Consider the following 19,706-nt stretch of genomic DNA (forward strand, 5'->3'; position numbering starts at 1 on the left):
GCATTGTTAGATCATTTTCAAATTAACACAATTCAAGAATTCACTCGGGCACATTTTGAGAATCTATCTTTTACTGTAGGTTCCAACAATGAGCTGCTTGCAAATGTGTTTTTGTTTGGGCGTTTTATGAGTGAAAAAAGTCAACAGAAGTAAAAAATAATATATAAAAGCTAAATCCTCCATCATTTCCTGTTTCCTTATTTCCAACTACGGTAGCAGACTATGAATGCAACTCCAACACCAAACCAGAAGATGTTAGCCACAGAGAAACCATAACTTTAATATTGTTTCTATTCAAAGCTTTGCAATATCAAGTTTCAAATCAAGAAGACAAAAGACAGCCTGATTCAGTACTGAGTGTAATGTGTGTCAGGTTTTGCTTATATCATTCATGAAAATCCAATCAAGTTAAAGCTGAGTGTATTGCCTTACATCCATTTAATATAGAATATAATGAACTTCAGTAAGATATGGCAGTTTCGCAGAAGAGGAAGTGCTGAACATGGTTTTAACTTTGCTGTTTCACTATAAAATCCACCGCCCTGGGGGATACCCCATGCTATGGACTTATCGTACGTTTTCCTACAAATCTACATTTGGTTTCAGTTTGTGTATTTCAAGTAAATCAAAGCCAGAAGCACTCAGCACTTTCATTTCCACAAGATGAATTCTCCAGAAACATCAAGGAATTCACAGAATTAAAGAAAAAGGTGCTTGGTGCTAAAGCTAAGACACAAAGAGCTGAAGACTGTTTGTATACACAGAAAGCATCAAGACAAAACAATGCGTTTCTGAAAAGTCAACTTCATTTGTATATTCAAAAGTCTGTGACACCAGAAGCTGCTTTAAGGATCTATAACTCATAGTGTCGAATATAATTTGTTTAGAACATCGTGAAACAAACTGTAAGGTATAAGAGCACGGAGGAAGTAAACATGAATATTAAAAAGAAGAAGGTATTTTACTTTGCTTCCTTTGTTTAGTGGGTCAAAGTTTGAGCAAGTGAGAGAAAGTTCAAGGGAGATCAAGTCCGTTAAAGACACAACTCGCTTTGTATTCCTGCCTGATCCTGATCCAGAGATTTGGAGCATACAAAGTCTGTTGACCTTCTGTCCTCAAATGTATAAAGCACACTTTTTCCCTGTAAATCAGTATTTACACCCAACCAACAGAAGCCCTGGGCTCCAAATATGTGCTAGCCATTACCCTTGAATTACCAACAAAATATGGCTATTTATAAAAAAAAGGGCAGCTTTGACCCTTAGCTTTGTGATGATGTACCACACCTCATAGAGATGTAGATGTATGCAAAGAGCTACCTAAACCATCACAAAGTCTGTTGCAACACATACTTACACTTAAAAGACTAATATTTGAGCTAGAAATCTGAAGTAGTAGCCACTTCCTCAAGCAAAAAGTGAAAGTTACAATTGGTAGCAAACTCTTACACTGTTGGATGACTTATTATCATTGAAGTAGACATTCATGGTCCCCAAAAGTAGCCAAGAAATCACCAAATCCTCATTCAGACCCTTCTCTGACAGAGGTAGAGCCGCTCCAACAGGAATCTGTCTCCTTAGCATTGTCAACATTATCATTTTCTCCCGAATTGGCTGGTTTCCAGATTACGTCAACTTATAAATTCATTTGTGAACGCTGACTTCAGTGGCCTGCATGTTTATTTTTGTATGACTCGTGTGTGTTGCCTGTGATATGTTTGTAAGTGTGACCATTTAAACAAATCTGATACAGTCCAGATTGTAAAACACAATGTGAAGATTTAAACAACAACATAGTTTGAGCAGTACATCAGCATTGAGCACTAAGGCTTGCAGTGCGACTACTGCTAGACATTACTTCATATCACCATATTGTCAATGTCATGATTCTGGTTTGAGGACACCGTGTACTCTGGGACAGTAATCCACACTGCAATGATCCCTCTCGGCATAAACAAATACCACTTTAAAGAAGAAGGCTGCCGTTTCATTTATCTTACTAACAGTATTATATTGTTTCACTATGTCCTGAGCTCAGAGCCTATGGAGGAACACCAGACCTTTCATGGAGCCACGCTCACTGGTCTACCCCTGCAATGTTTGACACAGCACCAGTTTTAGCCCTCCCCATCCCCCATCACAGGACTGCTAACATAGTGCTACCCTCAGCCTGTTCATTTGAATGGGCTGCTGACATGTCACTATTCTCTGGGACCTGAGCCCAGAATGTTCCACAGAGCTAACCTTAGGGACAGAGTACAGGTCCTGACCATGGATCGATGACAAGGCTGTGGATGTTCACACACACTGCCAACCAGAAACCGAATGAGGATCAGCTGGACAGGGCACGGACTCGCAGCCAAGCAGCCTGCGATAAAACTGAACTGATGACAATGTTGTTAATGTCTGTTTCCCACTGCATCTCTAAGCAGTATTAACAAAGCAAACGTTGATGAAAAAAATCCAAGCAATGTGGATCTCATTTATTTTAGCTTTCAACTGTTCAACAGAATCTACAATTTATTAGTAGTCACATGGCATCACGTAAATCTTTATAAACGTTTTATTTCTAACTTATACTCTGCTGAGAAAATGAATTTCAACCTGGGGACAATAAATCTAATCTAAATTCACACCAATGCACTCCTCAGAACAGTCTCACCACAGACGTCCATTTTTAGTGGACTTGAAGCCTTTGGTTATGATACACAATCTTCTTCAGTAGATGAAGCTGAATCCCTAATTTTTCTTCCCTGACATATTCAGATCACATAATCTCACTGAAGCCTTATTGAAAACAAGCACAAGGCTTTCAACTAATAATACATTTACCAACAAGCAGATATAGTTTTAGCAGGGTACGAATTAACTTCTTAAAATGCCAAACATACACAAGAAATTGGGAACAATTCATGAACAATTCCCAGCCTCTTAATGCAGATATAAAAAACACGTTACCACAAATGATATCCTCACAGACGCACACGTTTTATGTTCTACTCTATCAGGTTGCACTCCCTAAAGGATTTCTTTGTTTTGTAGTAGAGGCACACAGGAATAGCCACTTCTAAATCCCCATGGGTATGAATGTGGCACCCAAATTGTCAGGTGTTTAGTTGCATCACTGTCACACTGATGGGATGTTCTGCCCGTCTAGGATTTCAGAGGTGGAAAAAAGCACTGTGGGAGTCTGAAACGGTACTGGGTGTCCCCGATCCAAAAACGCAGTTAGCATTAATCATAGCCGAGTATATCCCGTGTATAACAACGTGTTGTACAAGTTGACTAAATGCGTTTGACAGTTGATTGTCAGCATACGTTTGAAACAAAACACTAGCATATTGTTTGTTCTTATGCTGTACATATTGTAACTGGCTCTTCACTGCTAGGAAAAACAACAAATGTACAACATCTTACATTTCTATGAAGACACAATACACTGATTTAGCATTATAAACATATCAAAAGGATGCTGAAAAAACTTTAGTCAAATAAAGTCTGAACTAGTGCGACTGTGCCTAAGACAACATCAATCAACATACAAAACAATGTCATCTAAAAAGGTGGCATAAAGAATGTGTAAACATTATTCTGTCATTTCTGATTTAACAATGTCAGGAGGTCAGTGTAGTCAGTAGAAATGTAAACGCAGTACAATGCGAATTTCACTTTCACAAACATTGCTTTGGGCTTGTTGTGAACTAGAGACACATAATACCAGAAATGTAATTTACATTACATAAAATACATGTTAGTAACATTCCATGTTTATTGTCCAATGTTCTACCAGGGTTGCATTTCAGGTTCCAGTTTGATGTGTCAATGGGAAGCCAATTGTCTCGAGCCGCCCAGTACCTACAGTACTTCTAGGAAACTGTCACGTTTTCAGAGCTTTGGCATAGACTTTGTTCTGGAGGTGTTGTTATTACGTCAACATCCCTATAGTTGAACACACCATTAAAGCTGCCACTAAAAGGATTGAGTTTTGGCAGAATATGATGCGCCACATAAAGGACCCCTTGCAGTGATACTAACATGTATTGCGACATACCTATAAAAGGTGTGTTATAAAAGGAATAAACTAGATTTAAAGGCGCACTTTTATGACTGCTTCACATTCAAATGACTGGGAAAAAAAATAAAATGGCGAGAATTATTACCTGCTATAAAAGAAACAAAAAACCACATGTACTCAGAACAGATCCATGTTGTACAACAGTGGATTATTGGAAAAGGTTCTAACGTAAAACCAGTTCAAGTAAATTGATTTTTACGGCAAAAAGGTGCATAAAATCCGTGCACATATGACGCCTTTTATTCTTACTGGCTGCAGGTAAAGACGGGCTATTTGGCTCCCACAGTGAGTCAGTGGCGTCTCTGGCTCATTACCTTTGTACTGCTACCTGAATATTTCATGCTGCAGGACTTTCTCTTTTTTATACAATTTGATATGCTTTTATCAAGCTCTCCTACTAAATCATTCATCTTCAGGTTGATATATTTATAGATCTGTCATTTATAGGGATTGGTATGTTGTCCCGTAGTGTTGACATGGCAGGTTTAGATTTTCTTAGTGCGATTATCATGACAAAGAACTGTCTGACACTAACACAAAGAAAGATAAACATGTGGACTCTAAAAGACAACTCACAAGTAGAGCGCGCATGAAGAGATAAATCTCCTTTCTCAAACAGTCTTTTCAAATAAGGAAAGGCCTCATTGACATAACAGAAACTCCTTCATGGTTTGGCCTAGTTCAAGTTTTCTGAAATGATGCAGTAGCTTTTCAGAAATTAAATCTGTGCTTATACTCAATTGCATTACTCCCCTACTGAGTGATAAACCCTCCTCAAAGGTGTAAAGTCTATACACATATATATTCGTATAAGTGCTTAAATTTGTTCCTCTGGCTCAAGTCAAGATGTATATATTTGACACCTGTTTTCAAGCATCACATCTGCAAATACTGGTCAAATAGCACCAGCACAAAGCATGTTGGTGGACCAAAGATCGATAACTGCTCTGACCTATTGGAAAAGACAGCAGGTCATGGCGTGTGTCCTGTGTGCAGTCACACCAGGTTGACACGGTCACTTGTTGACACAGGAAAGAAGAACACCATGACATTTAGAGTCATATTTGGCCTTAGTGGTTATGGTCATCTCATGCAGTGTCACGTGATCTGCTGAAGTGGGGAGTCAGCATTCCTTAAATTACCCTAGAACTGGCACAGGCTGACCAACGTCAAGTCAAAAAAACCCAACCAGTCTCCATTACTTCCCATACTATTCCTATAGGGGCCGAGACAGGAGCTACTGCAGCCAAGCACATGAACTAAACTGACTTGGTGTAAATTGACCTCCAGTGATGAATATAGCCTGTCAACACAGTTAATTACCGAGGATTGATCTCCATATGGACAAAAACCTCTCGCATCCAACTCTTTTTTGAAATATATTGTAATTTATAATCTTGAGGGCTTATTGATTATGGAGAGGGTGTCAACGTTCAATCTATGAAAACAGACAAAGTCCAGTAATGAAAGATTTACCTGGAAAAGAAACCAAAGAGCAAGGTGAGTAAATGAGAGAATCTATTATCGTATTACCATCAGACCCCTTTTCTGTGGTGACAGTGTGTGATAAGCTCATCTAACAGTACTGAGGAAACCCCCACATGTTGAGGTAGTCAAACACAAACAACCCATTTCACATAAACACTATGAGTTTCCTGAAAACTCTCTGGAAATAAAGCAAGATTTAATTCTGAAATCTACTGCTACAATTACACAGGTATTTTGTCATTTACCAAACCTAAAGTCAGACATTACTTAACAGGTTATTGTTCAAAGTAATTGCTAAAGGATGCATCATAAATGGGCCTTACAAGCTGAGCTCAACACACAGCATGTATTGCCAACCTTAAGATCACTACTGTGATGCAGGTCCTTAAGAATGTAAAACTTCATACTCCCAGTTTATAATCCCCGATCTATTACATAAACACAAAACACAAGGCGTGACACGAGCCAACAAAAGTTTTAACATTCAAGTGGCACTACTCATCTCACTGTAACACAGTTGTGTCAGCACACAAGGTTTAATGCCACTTCATTGACTGTTCATTTTATACGTTGATTCAGCACTCAAGCTTTTCAATCTGTAGGCTTTCCATTTCTATACTTCCAAAGAAAAAAGCTCAGATTTTAACTGTTTTAACACGGTGTTTTTAAATAAAGCTTTTTCCGACAGCACGGTGCTTATAAACTTTTTATCTGTACTCTCCATAACCTTCAGCTTGATGACGCTGAAGAAATCCTTACTAATTTCCTTGCTTATGTCACAGCCGGTAAAAAAAGAAACAAGAAAATGTGAGTCTGTGGACTGCCAGTCCTACAGCAGGAGCTCTATTTCTCTCTGTCCTCAGACGCACCAACAGAGAAAACAGCTGACAGTCACGTCTCAAACAGGAAGTATTGCGACTTGATGACTGCTGTTGTACAAGTTACTTACAGAAACACAATAAGAAATCTTCAGAGTTTGTGATGAATTACTAGTACAATAACATTGACTATTGGATCACTTCACTGAAAAAGTGTTGCATCTGGGCTAAGACTAAGCATTTGGTTAGCTTAGCATCTTGTTCTTCTACAATGTAGGGGAAGTAAAAATGACATGAGTAAGAGTTCAACTTTGCCAGGTTTCATTTGTATTGTTAGCTAAAGACTAGGATTTTAAAAGACATAATGCTATATACCAGGCTGGATTCAAGCTTTCTTTTTTAAAAAGCAGGTTCCTGCCAGACTTCACACATTTTCCAGTCACACAATAGCTACATTTGGGTCATAAACATTACCATCTCAGTCTAATTAAATCCTTGGATTCACCACAACTTTTACATTGAACAGGCGTGTGTCGTTCTGTAGCTCTCTTCCCCTTCCTTTACTGAGTTCCCGGCACACAGCTGCTGTTGGGTGCCAGCCAGTGTTTGAATTATGAGGAAGCGCCGGAGGGGGCACAGCTCCCCTTAAAAAGATACCGGAGCAACACTGACAGCAATAAAAGCTCAAGATTGGGTGTGATAATGATCAACACTTAATTTGAAAATGAATGACATTTTGACCCTTATTTTTACTGTAAGAGCAACAAGCTGTATCTCAAAGCAGAGGAGAACTGGAGCAGATCAGAACCTAAGCTGCAAAATTGAATTAAATATGAATCGCAATTCCCATTTTTGGGTTCCCAAACCGGCATGAGCTCCTGCGATATTGAGGTGTAAAATGTGTGCACCACTTATAGAACGCATAACAAATCAAGTGCTTCCTCACTTACAGCCAGCTGGCTCCACTTTTCTCCAATTCCTACAGGTTTGCCGCAACTGGATATAGCAAGTCGTCTTGGAAATGCCCTGGTGAAGGTGGTTTGCGGCTTTGACCTTTTCTTTGCCGCGTCAGCATCACCATACATGTACAACCAATGTTTTGATAATCAACATTGTTTACTAGAGCAAACAGATGTTTACAAGAGAACAAGATTGTTTGTCTGGCCTCTTAAGCATGCGCTCAAAGTGATGTATTTAACTTTAAAACATAGCCTACAGAATAAAGGATGTATTTCTTTATATCAGAGTTTATTTCTAGGAAATGTACTTGGAATATTGCGCAACCCTTATTTGTACATTAGCAGGAATGTAGAACGACACGGAAGTAAAACCAGTCCTTTGTTTACTTTAATCTGATGATGCAATACACTGTTTTATCCCTCAAATCAATTCATAATTGAGATAAACAAATCATGATCTCATCAAAGTAAACACAATGGTGAAGCTTTCTTTGATCTGGTAAAGTAAAGTTTCTCACATATTGTCAGTTGAGGGGCTTAATGCATTTGCACTTCTCCGTGTTCATATTGTTGGTTGTAATCCTTGTTTGAATTTCAATATGGCTCTTTTAAATATGAGGACATTTCTGTTTATGTAGTCATTTATTGTAGCATATACAAATGTGGAGCACCTGTGCATGATTACACTGTAACACACGAGTGGTTTGGTGTATGCTCCTCATCTGTGATCGTGTGATGATACAGTGACTAAGCTGCGACAGAAGCTGCCAACAGCCTTCATGTGTCCGCGTGTGTGGTCCTCAAATGTGTGTGATAGAAGAGAAAACATTGTATCATCATGCATCACCAATATGTCTGTTTCACTGCAGAAAGCTTACTTCAATAGGCCTTATCAAACAGCCTACATTTCTGGCAGCTAAGGTGTAACAGCACCCGCAGCTATACCATGCAGATATTTGATTACTCAATAGCCTAGATGTTCTCCGCAACTGTGAGTAAGGGTTTTGACTGTAACGGTATGGAAAGGTGACAAGTGTGAGCAATTAAGAGTTTGTGAAACTGCAAGTCTGTACAAGAGGCAATTGTCAATAAAATGTTCCACTACACTGTAAAACATGATTCCAACTTGCCTCTTTCATCATCAATGTACAAGTTAACCGCGGTAATACAAATCCCAGTGGAGAGAGTTACAGTTTAGGTTGTGCTCCTAAATATGTGCTTGATGGATATTATCAATACAAAATGACTATGTAGGTAGAACAATGGTGCTACAAATATTGGCAGCATTCTACACTTTAAGGAAAGCCCTGCCAATATAAACTCCATAGGGCCCAAGATGCTTGAGGAAATCTCAGCTGTACAGTCATGTCTGTGAAATTCATCTGAATCAGAATCACTATTAAAAAAAAGCAGTGGTTAAATAATCTCGACTGCATCCTCTCCATGTTTTAATTAAAAAAAGGAATCGAATTTTAGACCTGCAGGTTAGTAGCTAGTTTGCACAAGAAAAGTCCAGTTTGTGCCGAGACATGTTATAATCAAGTTTTGGTTGGTAGCCGAAAGAGGAGAACGCTACCCTTAAATATCAGCAATGCAATTTTCACACATAGGTATGCCCGGTTGCATGCTTTAAGTATTGGACCAAAACATTTGCCTCTTTTTATTTGATAAGTCAATAGCTGAACACAGTTTAGCAAAAACAAAAATGACACAAAAGATTTTTCTTGCAATAATGTGCAATTAAGGCCCTAGGGATTCAGATATTTGCGTAGCTACAATGACAATATATTTAAGAGTTGAGGGATTGCTCTAATATCTTCCGCCTGTCACTCCAACACTTTTCCTCAAACTACTAGTCCCCAATTTACTTGTCACAATTTTATTGTTCTCACTTATCAGCCACAGTGCTGCTGTAAACAGCCACAGGAGCTGGGGATAAGGCCCTTTCCTCATGGCCTGCCAGCTTTTCCCTTCAAATATTTATAGAAGCTGAAACAGTAGATGCCCAACATCAGACTTATTGCTCTCTACACAAGAAGCCAGGCAAGAAGCAGCAGCAGCAGAGCCGTTTCAGGGACCAAACCTCTCATTAAAAAACGACTTCTAAACAGAAAATGTGTTAATCCACTGCTTAATAACATTGACGCACTTTTAAAGCCGTCAAGTGAACATGAGCCTTTAATGGCAGTGAGGGGGTTGGGAAAGGAGATGGCCATCTTTCGCCTGAAAACTGGGTACTTTTCCAAATGATTGACTATGTTGTCATTTGATTCTTTACCAAAGCTACACTTTATTTGAAGCTCACAACCAAGACATTAACGTAATCGAGAAGACAGGGCTTGTGTGTCCAACGGTCAGAGGCGGAAGAAGTACTCAGATCTTGTAATTTAGTAAAAGAAGAACTACTACATTGTGGTGGTTCATATTTCACATTATGATCTGCAAAATTATTAAATAAATGTAGTTGAGTAAAAGCACACCATTTACCTCTGCATTGTAGTGGGGTAGAAGTACAAAGTAGCATAAAATTCCCTCAAAATTGTTTAGGTACAGTACTTGAGTAAATGTACTTAGTTACTTTACACCACTGCCAAGGTAACAGGCTGTTAACATCATGAGTGGGCAGCTGCTGGCTAGTTTTTGCTAGCAGGGAGTGCCAGTTTATTTGACAGCTTAATAAACTTTCTGGAAACATTTGTAAACTACCACGCAGCTGAAGTTGCTCTGTTTTCACTTGAAATTTCACATAGTGAGGTAATTTAGCAACAACACCAGTGGTGTAAAGTAACCAAGTAGATTTATTCAAGTATTTCTACTCCTATGCAGTTCAGAGGTAAATTGTGAACTTTTACTCTACTACAATGACTGAATACCTTTATCAACACCCGTTTAAAAATCAGACTTTAGTTAGAACCCAGAGTAACATTCACAAGCTACATTGTAGCATACAAAGTAAACAACTATCTCCACCTTTACCAGCTTTGATAAACACATCAATAATTATACATCAACACATTATCAATATTATCAGCATAATGATTACTTTTACTTCTATAAATATATGTTTATGCTAATAGTACTTTTACTTGCGTTACATTTTGATGCAGGACTTTTACTTACCAACAGAGTATTCCTACACTCTGGTACTTCTACTTTAGTACAAGATCTGATTACTTCTCGCACCTACAAACTACACCAAGTTAAACCTGTTTAGCTAATCACATCAAACCATCCCCAATGATTTAACTACCAGGGCTCAATTTTGAGTAGTACTGCCTGAGCTGGATAAATGACCGAGTATGGTGCTCAACTGTCGGTCTGGGTAAAGCTAACCAACCTAACATCTAGGCCCAGCAGTTGAGTCATATGCACGACTAGAGCAATACTTAACAAGCTCAACTAGAGGCAGCTTTGGATTAATGATGTGAAATATAAATCAACACTTAAACAAGACTTTAGTTACAACTGGAGTAACATTCAGAAGCTACATTTAACGCATACAAAGTAAATAAAACTAGCTCCACCTTTGATAAACACATTAATGTATAAATAATTATAATAGTATATTTTGAAGCTAATTTTTTTTGTACTTTTACTTGAGTAACATTTAGAATGCAGCACTTGTTACAGAGTATTCCTACACTCTGGTACTTCTGAATACTTCTCCCACCTCTGAATAACACTGTTAAGCTAAGTTAAGTTGAAACTGTTGAGCTAACTCTATTCACAGTTTATGAGCTAACTCTATTCACAGTTTATGAGCTAACAACAGCAAAACACCCCCAACGATTTATTCAATTTTGAGTAGGACTGCCTGAGCTTGATAAATGACCGAGTATGGTGTTCACCTGTCGGTCATGGTAAAGCTAACCAACCTTACAACCAGGCCCAGCAGTTGAAACATATTAACGGCTAGAGTAAGACACTTAACAAGCCCAAGTGGAGGGAGCTTTAACCAGCCTGCTGTGTAATGTATCGCAGCAGACTACTGACCTCACTCTGTCTGTCACAGCCGAGACAAGACACACTTAAACCATCACGGTTACCGAAAATGCCGACTTACCTTGCTTCCCTGGTATCCCTCAAACGCTTTCAGTGCGCTGTCAGTGAGTTTAACGTGAAAGACGGAGACATTGCTACCGTTGCTCACTCTTCCACAGGACAGTCCGTAGCACTGCTCCTCCTTCAGCGCCGCCATCTTTGCTACCGTTCACCACCATGCGCACGGACGCACTCGTTCTGTCGTAAAGCGAGAACTCCCGTTGCTTTTCTAATGAATATTCAATGACCGGTCCCCGTTGATGATGATGATGATGATGATGAAGTCACCGAGCAGTAACGAAGCCCTATATAGTCACATGTGTAATATCAACTACATTTTCACTGCTGAATACACATTAAAACATGAATGCAAAATAAATAGAAACTATTTTGTAAAATAATACTTTTATACTAATTTGGAGACAACCTTTTAAATGTATAATAGCATTATATGTTCTAGTTTTATGTTATGTTGTTTATGGGTGACAAAACAAAATAAACATTCAACCTTATTTGTTAAGCTAAAAGAATGGGCATTTCACATCTGTGATGCGTAGGAAGTGGGAAACGATAGGTCATCTAATTGCGTCATGACACGTCAATGTCTGAAGAAAAAAATTCCAGTTTGGGAATAACCACAACGTGTGAAAGTCCACCTGTAATCGAATAATAGGAGAAATGTAAAGTTGAATGTTTGTTATCTTGTCTTTATTAATGAAAAGGATTGTTTAGGTCATGTATAAATATAACATGTATTTAATTGTAAGATGTGTAACTGGAAAGGTACACGTTTATAATTCAATCCTCTATTGCCAGTTTTATGGGGCACAAATGCTACAGATTACACTTTAATCACTTGAGGACTATGGACACTACATGAAATCAGTTCAGGATCTAGTTAAATGCAATGTATATACACTGTCATGATTCCACTGTATATACACCGCATGGTACAAAAAGAAAGGTGTAGTTTGATAACAGACATATTTTATTGTGATGAATATAAAATTAACAAATACAGGGAATGCTGGGAACTTTCGCAACCACTTATGTAACTTTTGGCTCTTTAGGCCTGCGATCTACTCTGAAGAAGCCACAGATCCATCAGTGTCACATAAACTCTTTACAAAACAATTAACCAAAACAAATGGAATAAACACCCAAAGCAAGACAAATTCACAGGCAAAAAATAAGAGGATAAAAAAAAGAAATAAACATAAACACCCAACATTTTACTTAAATGGTCGTCCTTCCAACATTTGGTCTTAATCATCAAAAACTGAGGTATAATTGATAGAAATGGAATCATTATAAACTCTCCTTTAGCGTTTCTCAAAGCCACATTATTGAGAAACGATCTGCTCCTCTGTACTTCTCTGTTCTGTGTTATAACTGTACCTCTATAAGAAGAAATGAAAAGAAAGTACATCTATTTAAGCTGTGACCAAGAATTTAGGAATGCCAGAGCATTTTTGTTGATTTATGTTTTTGTTTGTTGCTGTTGACAGTGTCAGAAAGGCATTGATTCAATTCCATGGCTTTTCTGGGGCTCTAGTTTGTTGCATTGTGTTGAACTGCATTCCTCGTCAACGTTCTTTTTCTAAGATACAATTTTCAGATCAAAACACAAACATTTTGGAATCAGTCTCAACAAAAAACTTACAGGACCCGTGTATTCGATTTTCTGATCACTAAATAGAGTCAGTAGAGAGTGTTGAAGAGCTAGCATACAAGTCAGAAAGATTGCCATTGTGTGGACCTCTAATCTAACATCTCCTTTAACATCAGTCAAGATTAAACATTGTACCATAATTTAAAACAAAGTGAAATCACATATTCTCTCTTGGATAGTAAATATTAATTTACCTGCACAATCTGGCGCTTTTAAACTATAGCATAACAAAAGGACTATTTCACAACAGCTATTCCTTAATGTGAAAGTATTATTAAATAGCTCCTATCTTAATCTAAGGTAAAATATCTTACATTTTGCTGATCAAATAAGCAATTACCAAGGACATAAACAATGGCAGCAAAAGAAAACAGTGTCTGGCAATGTGACGGATATGCATAAACCTACACATTTAGAACGTTGGAACAACAGTTTCCATATGCAAATATTTATGCTTTATTAATAGTCACCTCGTTCTCAAACATAGCAGAGAAACAAACGACAGTGGAGAGGATACTGACCAACCCATAGACATTTTCTTCCCCCCCGCGGCCAAAGACCAGAAGGCTGCGAGATGTGCTTCGGTGTTGAGGCTCACATGGCAGGGGCTTGGTCAGACTCATCGCAGGCTTGGTTCAGTTTCTAGCAGCTATGACGACGGATAATGCCACACCGCCAATGGCTACTGCAGTAGCACCGAAGAGCCATTTCCAGCTGAGACCCTAGGGAAGTAACAGAAAAAAAAACAAGGTTAGAGAAAGGATGTTAAGAATTATCAAGTAAAATATGAATCTGACCAAACATTTCTATACACAACTTGTTTATCGCACAAAGGCTCCCTTGATAATTACATACATCACTTCAAAGGCACTGATGTAAACGCATGAGCATCATGTGATGATGGAGAGAAATTTGTACTTAAACTGATTTGTTTCCCCAGCACTGACTCTCACCCATGAAGACTTGGCCCGGTGTTTCTGTGAGCTGCCGCTGCTACTCGCGGGGTTACCTAGCATCTTCTTATACAGCGCCTGCTCGGCTCCTCTCTGCTCCGAGTTCTTCTTCACCAGCTTGGAGAGCTCAGCGTGGATTGTCTGAAGAGAAGAGACAAGACAAAGGCTTCAGATCGACATCCCGAGGTGTAGAACAAAGCAGCATAAAAACAGCAATCTCTAAAAAAAAAATGAACAGGTTGTAGGTGCTGTGGAAGCAACACTTTTTTATTCATTTGTTTGTTTGTATACAGGGTTCTTCCTGAAGATTTGTCTGTTGACTTTGTTGTTCTAAAGGTGTTTCATGATGGATACCTTGTCTTTTCACTGCATACCTACAGGTAAAAAAAAGAAAACCTGAACCCGAACATCAGAGCCACGCTTTACTCTGCCGACCTAGCTATCCCAACATGAAAGGAACAAAGTCCTGCTGCTGTAAAACAACCTAGGAATGATTTGAATGGGAATAAGTGAAATAACAATACCCTTACATCAACAAACAGAAGATGTATGGAAAGCTGACACATCAGGAAAGCTTCTCAAGATATTTTTCCTGCTGTGTTGATGAATGAAACATCGATAAAACACTTCTATAATTAAATGCTGGAGAAAATATTTGTGTCATCCTTTGCTTTCTTACAAGAAATCCAAAACATAGCGATCCATTTAGCCAACATGTACACAGTATTCCAGTATATTGGTTCGATTATGGTTCCTACGTTGTATCAGATCTGAGTCACTTCACTGCTCTAAATGTGGTGAGTGACTAAGCAAACAAATGTTGTTAGAAACAATGTAAATGTTTATGCTTTGTAAATACACTTGAGAAAGACTGATGGAGCGCTATAGCGTCAAGTTTACAGCAACGTTCACTTAAATGGTATTTAAGAAATAGTGTCTCGAGTGTCTCGACCCTGCCCTGAGGATTTATCTGTCATATTCTTTAAAGAACATAATAAAGTGATCATGTTGTGATACCTTGGGAGGACCTGTACCACATAGAGATGTATTTCTGTCTGTACAAAACAGACTGTATGATTTATAGACACCTCTGCAGAACCACAGTACTTAACACATAATTATATTTTGACACATCTTTAGCCTTTCATAAATATTGTGCCTCCGGTGTTTTTGATATTAAATTAATCCACATTACCATTTCGATAAAGATTCAATTTATTGTTCCCCTTTATTCCTTTTTAATGCTAAGCAGACACATTTTCAGCAAAGTGTTTGAACAGTTGGCACCACTATTGTGCAATAAGCTAACCACCAAAATGACAAAAATGGCACGACACTAACTCCCAAGGACAAGCACTAAATAGGGTAAACAAACATATAACATCCTGTCCGAGCAGAATCTGGGGCTGTCTAAACTGGAACTGTCTAGCCTGTGTCATGTCAGAAAGTAAACAAACACCAGACAAATACCTTTTCTCTCATGAATTTGGGTTTGAGGGGCATAAACAGCCGACACCAGAGTACAAAAATACAGACAGCATGTCGCTGAAAGCTTGGAGAAGATAGATGGAGTGTCTTTCTGTCACTCCTGTCACTGCATCAGTTTTAGACCGCCTCATTGATTATAATGGGAGAGTTCTGGTATTGTCACTAGGCACACCCACTGTTCTTGCTGTTGGAATACGAGGTTATTAAGGGAGGGTTTTCATTATTAAAGCACTAAGATGCCAGTCCATTTGGACAGCTAAAAAGCTTATTTTTTAGGTTTAAAAAGGGTGTGATGACACAGAGCAATCATTGCACACAACGCAAAGTGTATTAATAGAAGGGCTTCAAAGTGCAAAAGTTAACATGCATATTTTTACTGAGTACTTCAACAAGGTAAATTAAAACTACAATCTACCTAGGATGCATTATAGCTAAATGTAATAGTACATTATATTTACACTACGTGTGAGGTATGAGAGGCTTAAGTGGTGGCCACACCATGTGTTGTTTGACAGATTGGTGTAGGACTCAAGTGGGGGATTCTGGGCACGAGTACCATGCTGCTGCAGCTCACAGCAAATCCAAGGAGCCCACGCACTGAGCTCAGCTCTGTTAAACGGCCTTGTTTGGCCAAAGAACCGCATACACCCGACTGTAATAGCAGCAGCAGCAGCAGCAGCAGGAACAGTAGCTAGGTATTAGATATGGCTGGGTGCAGGGCAGACCTATTTACAGCAACAACATGAAAACAGATCCCCTGAAATGATGAATCAGCAGTTCACCTGACCTTGCACAAGAAACTAAGAGAGTTGATGATTAGCCAATGGCGCCATCTACTGGTGAAAGGGAATAGCTGCAACTGCTCCATTCTAAAAGGTTTGTTTACCAAAATATTATGTGAAGAGAACAAAAGTACCTTGTTGCTTGGCTCCAACTTCAGTGCCTTCCTCAGAGTTTGAATGGCTTCTGTGTATTCCCCCTGTAAAGCTAGTACCTTAGAAAAAACAAAACAACAACAGGAAATTCAAGCCAACATCTATCACACACCAATAAAGACAGTGTAAGAAAAAGAGTGACGTTTACCTTGCCCATGCGGAAAAGTGCTTTTATGTTGTATGGCTGGTGTTCCAGTGCAGAGACACAGGATTTAAGTGCCGCGTCATAGTGGTCCAGTTTCAGCTGAGAGGCAGCCATGTTGTTTAAACACTTCACTCTTACATCCATCAGGTCACTCTCCTCCTCAGGAGTAATGTCAACTGCAGAAAAAGAAATCACAAGAACGAAGAGTTTTAAAATGATTTGAACAGAAGATCATGTCCAATCAGTCTATTATTAAAGTTAAGGAACAATAGTTAAATATATTCCCTGCCTTTCATAATCTAAGGTGTTCCACATTCTTTTTTTAACACAAGGCCCTTCTTTTATGGGGGGCAGATACTTCCAAAAATACACGATCTGAGTAAGCACAAACTCTTTGAGTGCCCCCACCTGTTAGTCACCCCCTATTCCCAATGCTAGGTGACACAAAACCTTTTCACTCTAACCCGACTCCCTCGCCCGCACCTCACCTTTAGAACTAGACTCTGTTATTGTCAAGGCAATGCTGTATGAATTCACAGCAAAAGCATAGTCCCCACGCTGGTAATGAACGTTTCCTCTCTCTCTCTTATGAATAGCCAGGAGAATTTTTTCTGCAGGGGGCAGCAGCTCCAGGTCGGGGGCATCAGTAGCTTCTAGCAGTTCCACTTCTAGGGATAGCTCTGTGTTGGGGGGAACCTCAGGTTCAAGACTGGAAAAATTATAAGACACAGTCAGGTTCAGAAATCAGTCACTAGATGAGACACAATGAATTGATAGATCTTGAAGAGCAACAAAAACAACTCCATTTTGCTCAAAGTTAGATAAAAGCATGTCCGTACCTTCCCCGCTCACCATATGCATATTTTGCATCAGCCTGGACGAGGGCCTTCTCTCCCATTTCCATAAGCATGACTGTAAGGTCCAGAGCCTGAAAGAACAATATTAACTGAGGTCAGTAGGATAAAGCAAATTATGTATTACCTTTAGTGACTCTGTGGAATCACTCAATTTGAAACAATATGCCGAAATGTCTTTTTCTTTTTACCTGGATAACATCTCCATCTCCGAGAGTGAAAGAGAGGTCAGACTGCTCCTCTACAAGTGTCCCGTCGCTTAAGCTTGTTTTGAGATTAATCTTGACATTCTGTCCTTTTTGTGGCCGACTGTCTCGCCCTTTTCCTGCCTCCAGACCTTTTTCTTCAGCTGGTCATTACCTGGGGACAAACAAAGTCATATTCATTTCAGTGAGATCATTGATCACTGTCCAGTAAGTCTTGATAAAGACAATTACCACACCTTGGGTTCTTGCAGACAGGAACTGCTCATCGATATTAAAATGGTAAACTATTGAAACAACTACTACAGGAATATGTTCAGCTACAATCTAACCAACTCATGGGGCTTTTGTCACATACCTAATACATCCAGCCATTCTTCCACTGGACCTGGAGGATCAGAATCTGTGTCTGCATTATTCCTCTCAGACTCATCTGTGTTTTTCCCCTTCCCACCCCCGGCATCTTCCAGAGGAGGGGGCTCGTCGTCAATATCCTCTTCATTCAAAACCTCAAAGTCCTCCCCGCTGTCCAGCAACGAGATTTGTCCGCTCTTCTTCACTGATGACGTAATTTCATGGTTCTCGGAGGAGTCCATGATTTCCTCCTTTTCAGTCATTTGTATACTAGGAGAAAAAAGGAAATCAACTTAGGGTCTTCTAGCTTCTATAAAAAGTGGTGTAATGTAACTAAGTACAGAAGTACAGTACTTAAGTAAAAAGTTGAGATACTTGTACTTTACTTGAGTATTTTCCCATTTATACATTTACTACAATACATTGTATTGGCAAATATTGTACTTTTAGTCCACAACAATTATTTTAGATATCTAGTTACTGTTTTTTTTTTTGGTTGCAGATTTAGGTTTATACAAAATCTAAATCATGTTATTATAGGTTGAGCTAAACAGTAGCTTATAGAAATCTAAATAAACCCAACCTTTCACATGTACAACATTAAAGTGATGACCACTTTCATGCACCAACCATTTTAATACAATAATTCTGGTTATATAATCCTACTAAATTATTTTAGTACTTAAAGTATGTTTTAATGCTAATGCTTTTTACTTAAGTACACTTTTGAAAGCAGGATGTATGTAAATGAGTATTTTTACTCTGTAGTAATGCTATTTTTACCTAAGTAAACAATCTGAGTACTTCTTCCATCTCTGTCTATAATAATACATCAGTGAGCTTCTTACAGAGCTAAGACATCAGTCAAAATAAAACACGACAGCCATCTCAAACAATTTAGCACTAAGTTGCGTAGTATTATCACTTAGCTAATACATTTACGCAAATATTACAATAACCACTCACCTGTAAACAGATTATCTACAGCAGTATCGTTATATTTTGATTTACAGAAGCCAAGCTAGCCCCACGTTTCCAGAAGTTTCTGTCAAGTTATCCAACGGCTATCTCCTCAAGAGGCTAGCAGCAGGCTATCTGACGTTAGCCGAGGAAGTTGACAATAGCAAACTAGCATTAGCTGTAATCTCGCTAGCTAATGTTTGTGGTAAATATTAAGGGACTGTTTATATCTTGTCTTGCAATAAACCACGGTCTACTTTTACTTGAGATAGGGCGAGTCATGTATAGAGACATATCTGATAACACCGTTGAACAGAATAAACGGCACTTACCTTTAAGCAATATCTGTGCAGAGGCTTGTTTTGGTCCTGTACAATGTCCCCTCCAGGTTACAGTGATGAAGTCAGCTTGCTGTTGGGCAAGAGGAGAACAACGTGACGCGTATTAGTCGCTAAGGATACAACCTCAAACATACTTCGGTGCGGACTCTAGCTCATCCCAACAATATGCTTCCTGTTAACCTTGAGCTCGTGGAGTTCTATTGGACATTTTCATGCTATTAATGTTTGACCTCATGGGGGGCTTCCCGACGACTGCAGAGAGTTATCAATAAAAAACCTCTGTACTTATGTTATATCTCAAGTATATAATACACAAAGCCTGATTGTGACTACATCCACTGTGGATTCATGAGTCTTTTAGTGACTAAAAAATTGTAAAAACAATATGTCAAAGCAAATTACACAAGTACAACAAAAGACT

General features: G+C 38.8%; 2 protein-coding genes across 2 annotated transcripts in view; both read right to left on the bottom strand.

Moving 5' to 3' along the window:
- Window positions 1–11,835, bottom strand: part of ell (elongation factor RNA polymerase II) — a 32,452-nt gene extending 20,617 nt beyond the window's left edge. The window contains exon 1 of the mRNA XM_063891217.1: window positions 11,403–11,835. Coding sequence (XP_063747287.1) covers window positions 11,403–11,537 — 135 coding nt within the window. The 5' untranslated portion in view covers window positions 11,538–11,835. The remainder of the gene's footprint in view (window positions 1–11,402) is intronic.
- A 512-nt stretch (window positions 11,836–12,347) lies between these two features.
- On the bottom strand, window positions 12,348–19,470 carry fkbp8 (FKBP prolyl isomerase 8). The gene is given in 10 exon segments (XM_063891909.1): window positions 12,348–13,774; window positions 14,006–14,146; window positions 16,410–16,487; window positions 16,577–16,749; window positions 17,062–17,282; window positions 17,413–17,501; window positions 17,619–17,764; window positions 17,767–17,787; window positions 17,989–18,254; window positions 19,277–19,470. Coding segments are annotated over 9 exon segments (1,215 nt in total). The 5' UTR covers window positions 18,248–18,254; window positions 19,277–19,470; the 3' UTR covers window positions 12,348–13,687.
- Window positions 19,471–19,706: the final 236 nt, after the last annotated feature.

Source organism: Eleginops maclovinus, chromosome 9, assembly GCF_036324505.1.
Source record: "Eleginops maclovinus isolate JMC-PN-2008 ecotype Puerto Natales chromosome 9, JC_Emac_rtc_rv5, whole genome shotgun sequence".
NCBI lineage: Eukaryota > Metazoa > Chordata > Actinopteri > Perciformes > Eleginopidae > Eleginops > Eleginops maclovinus.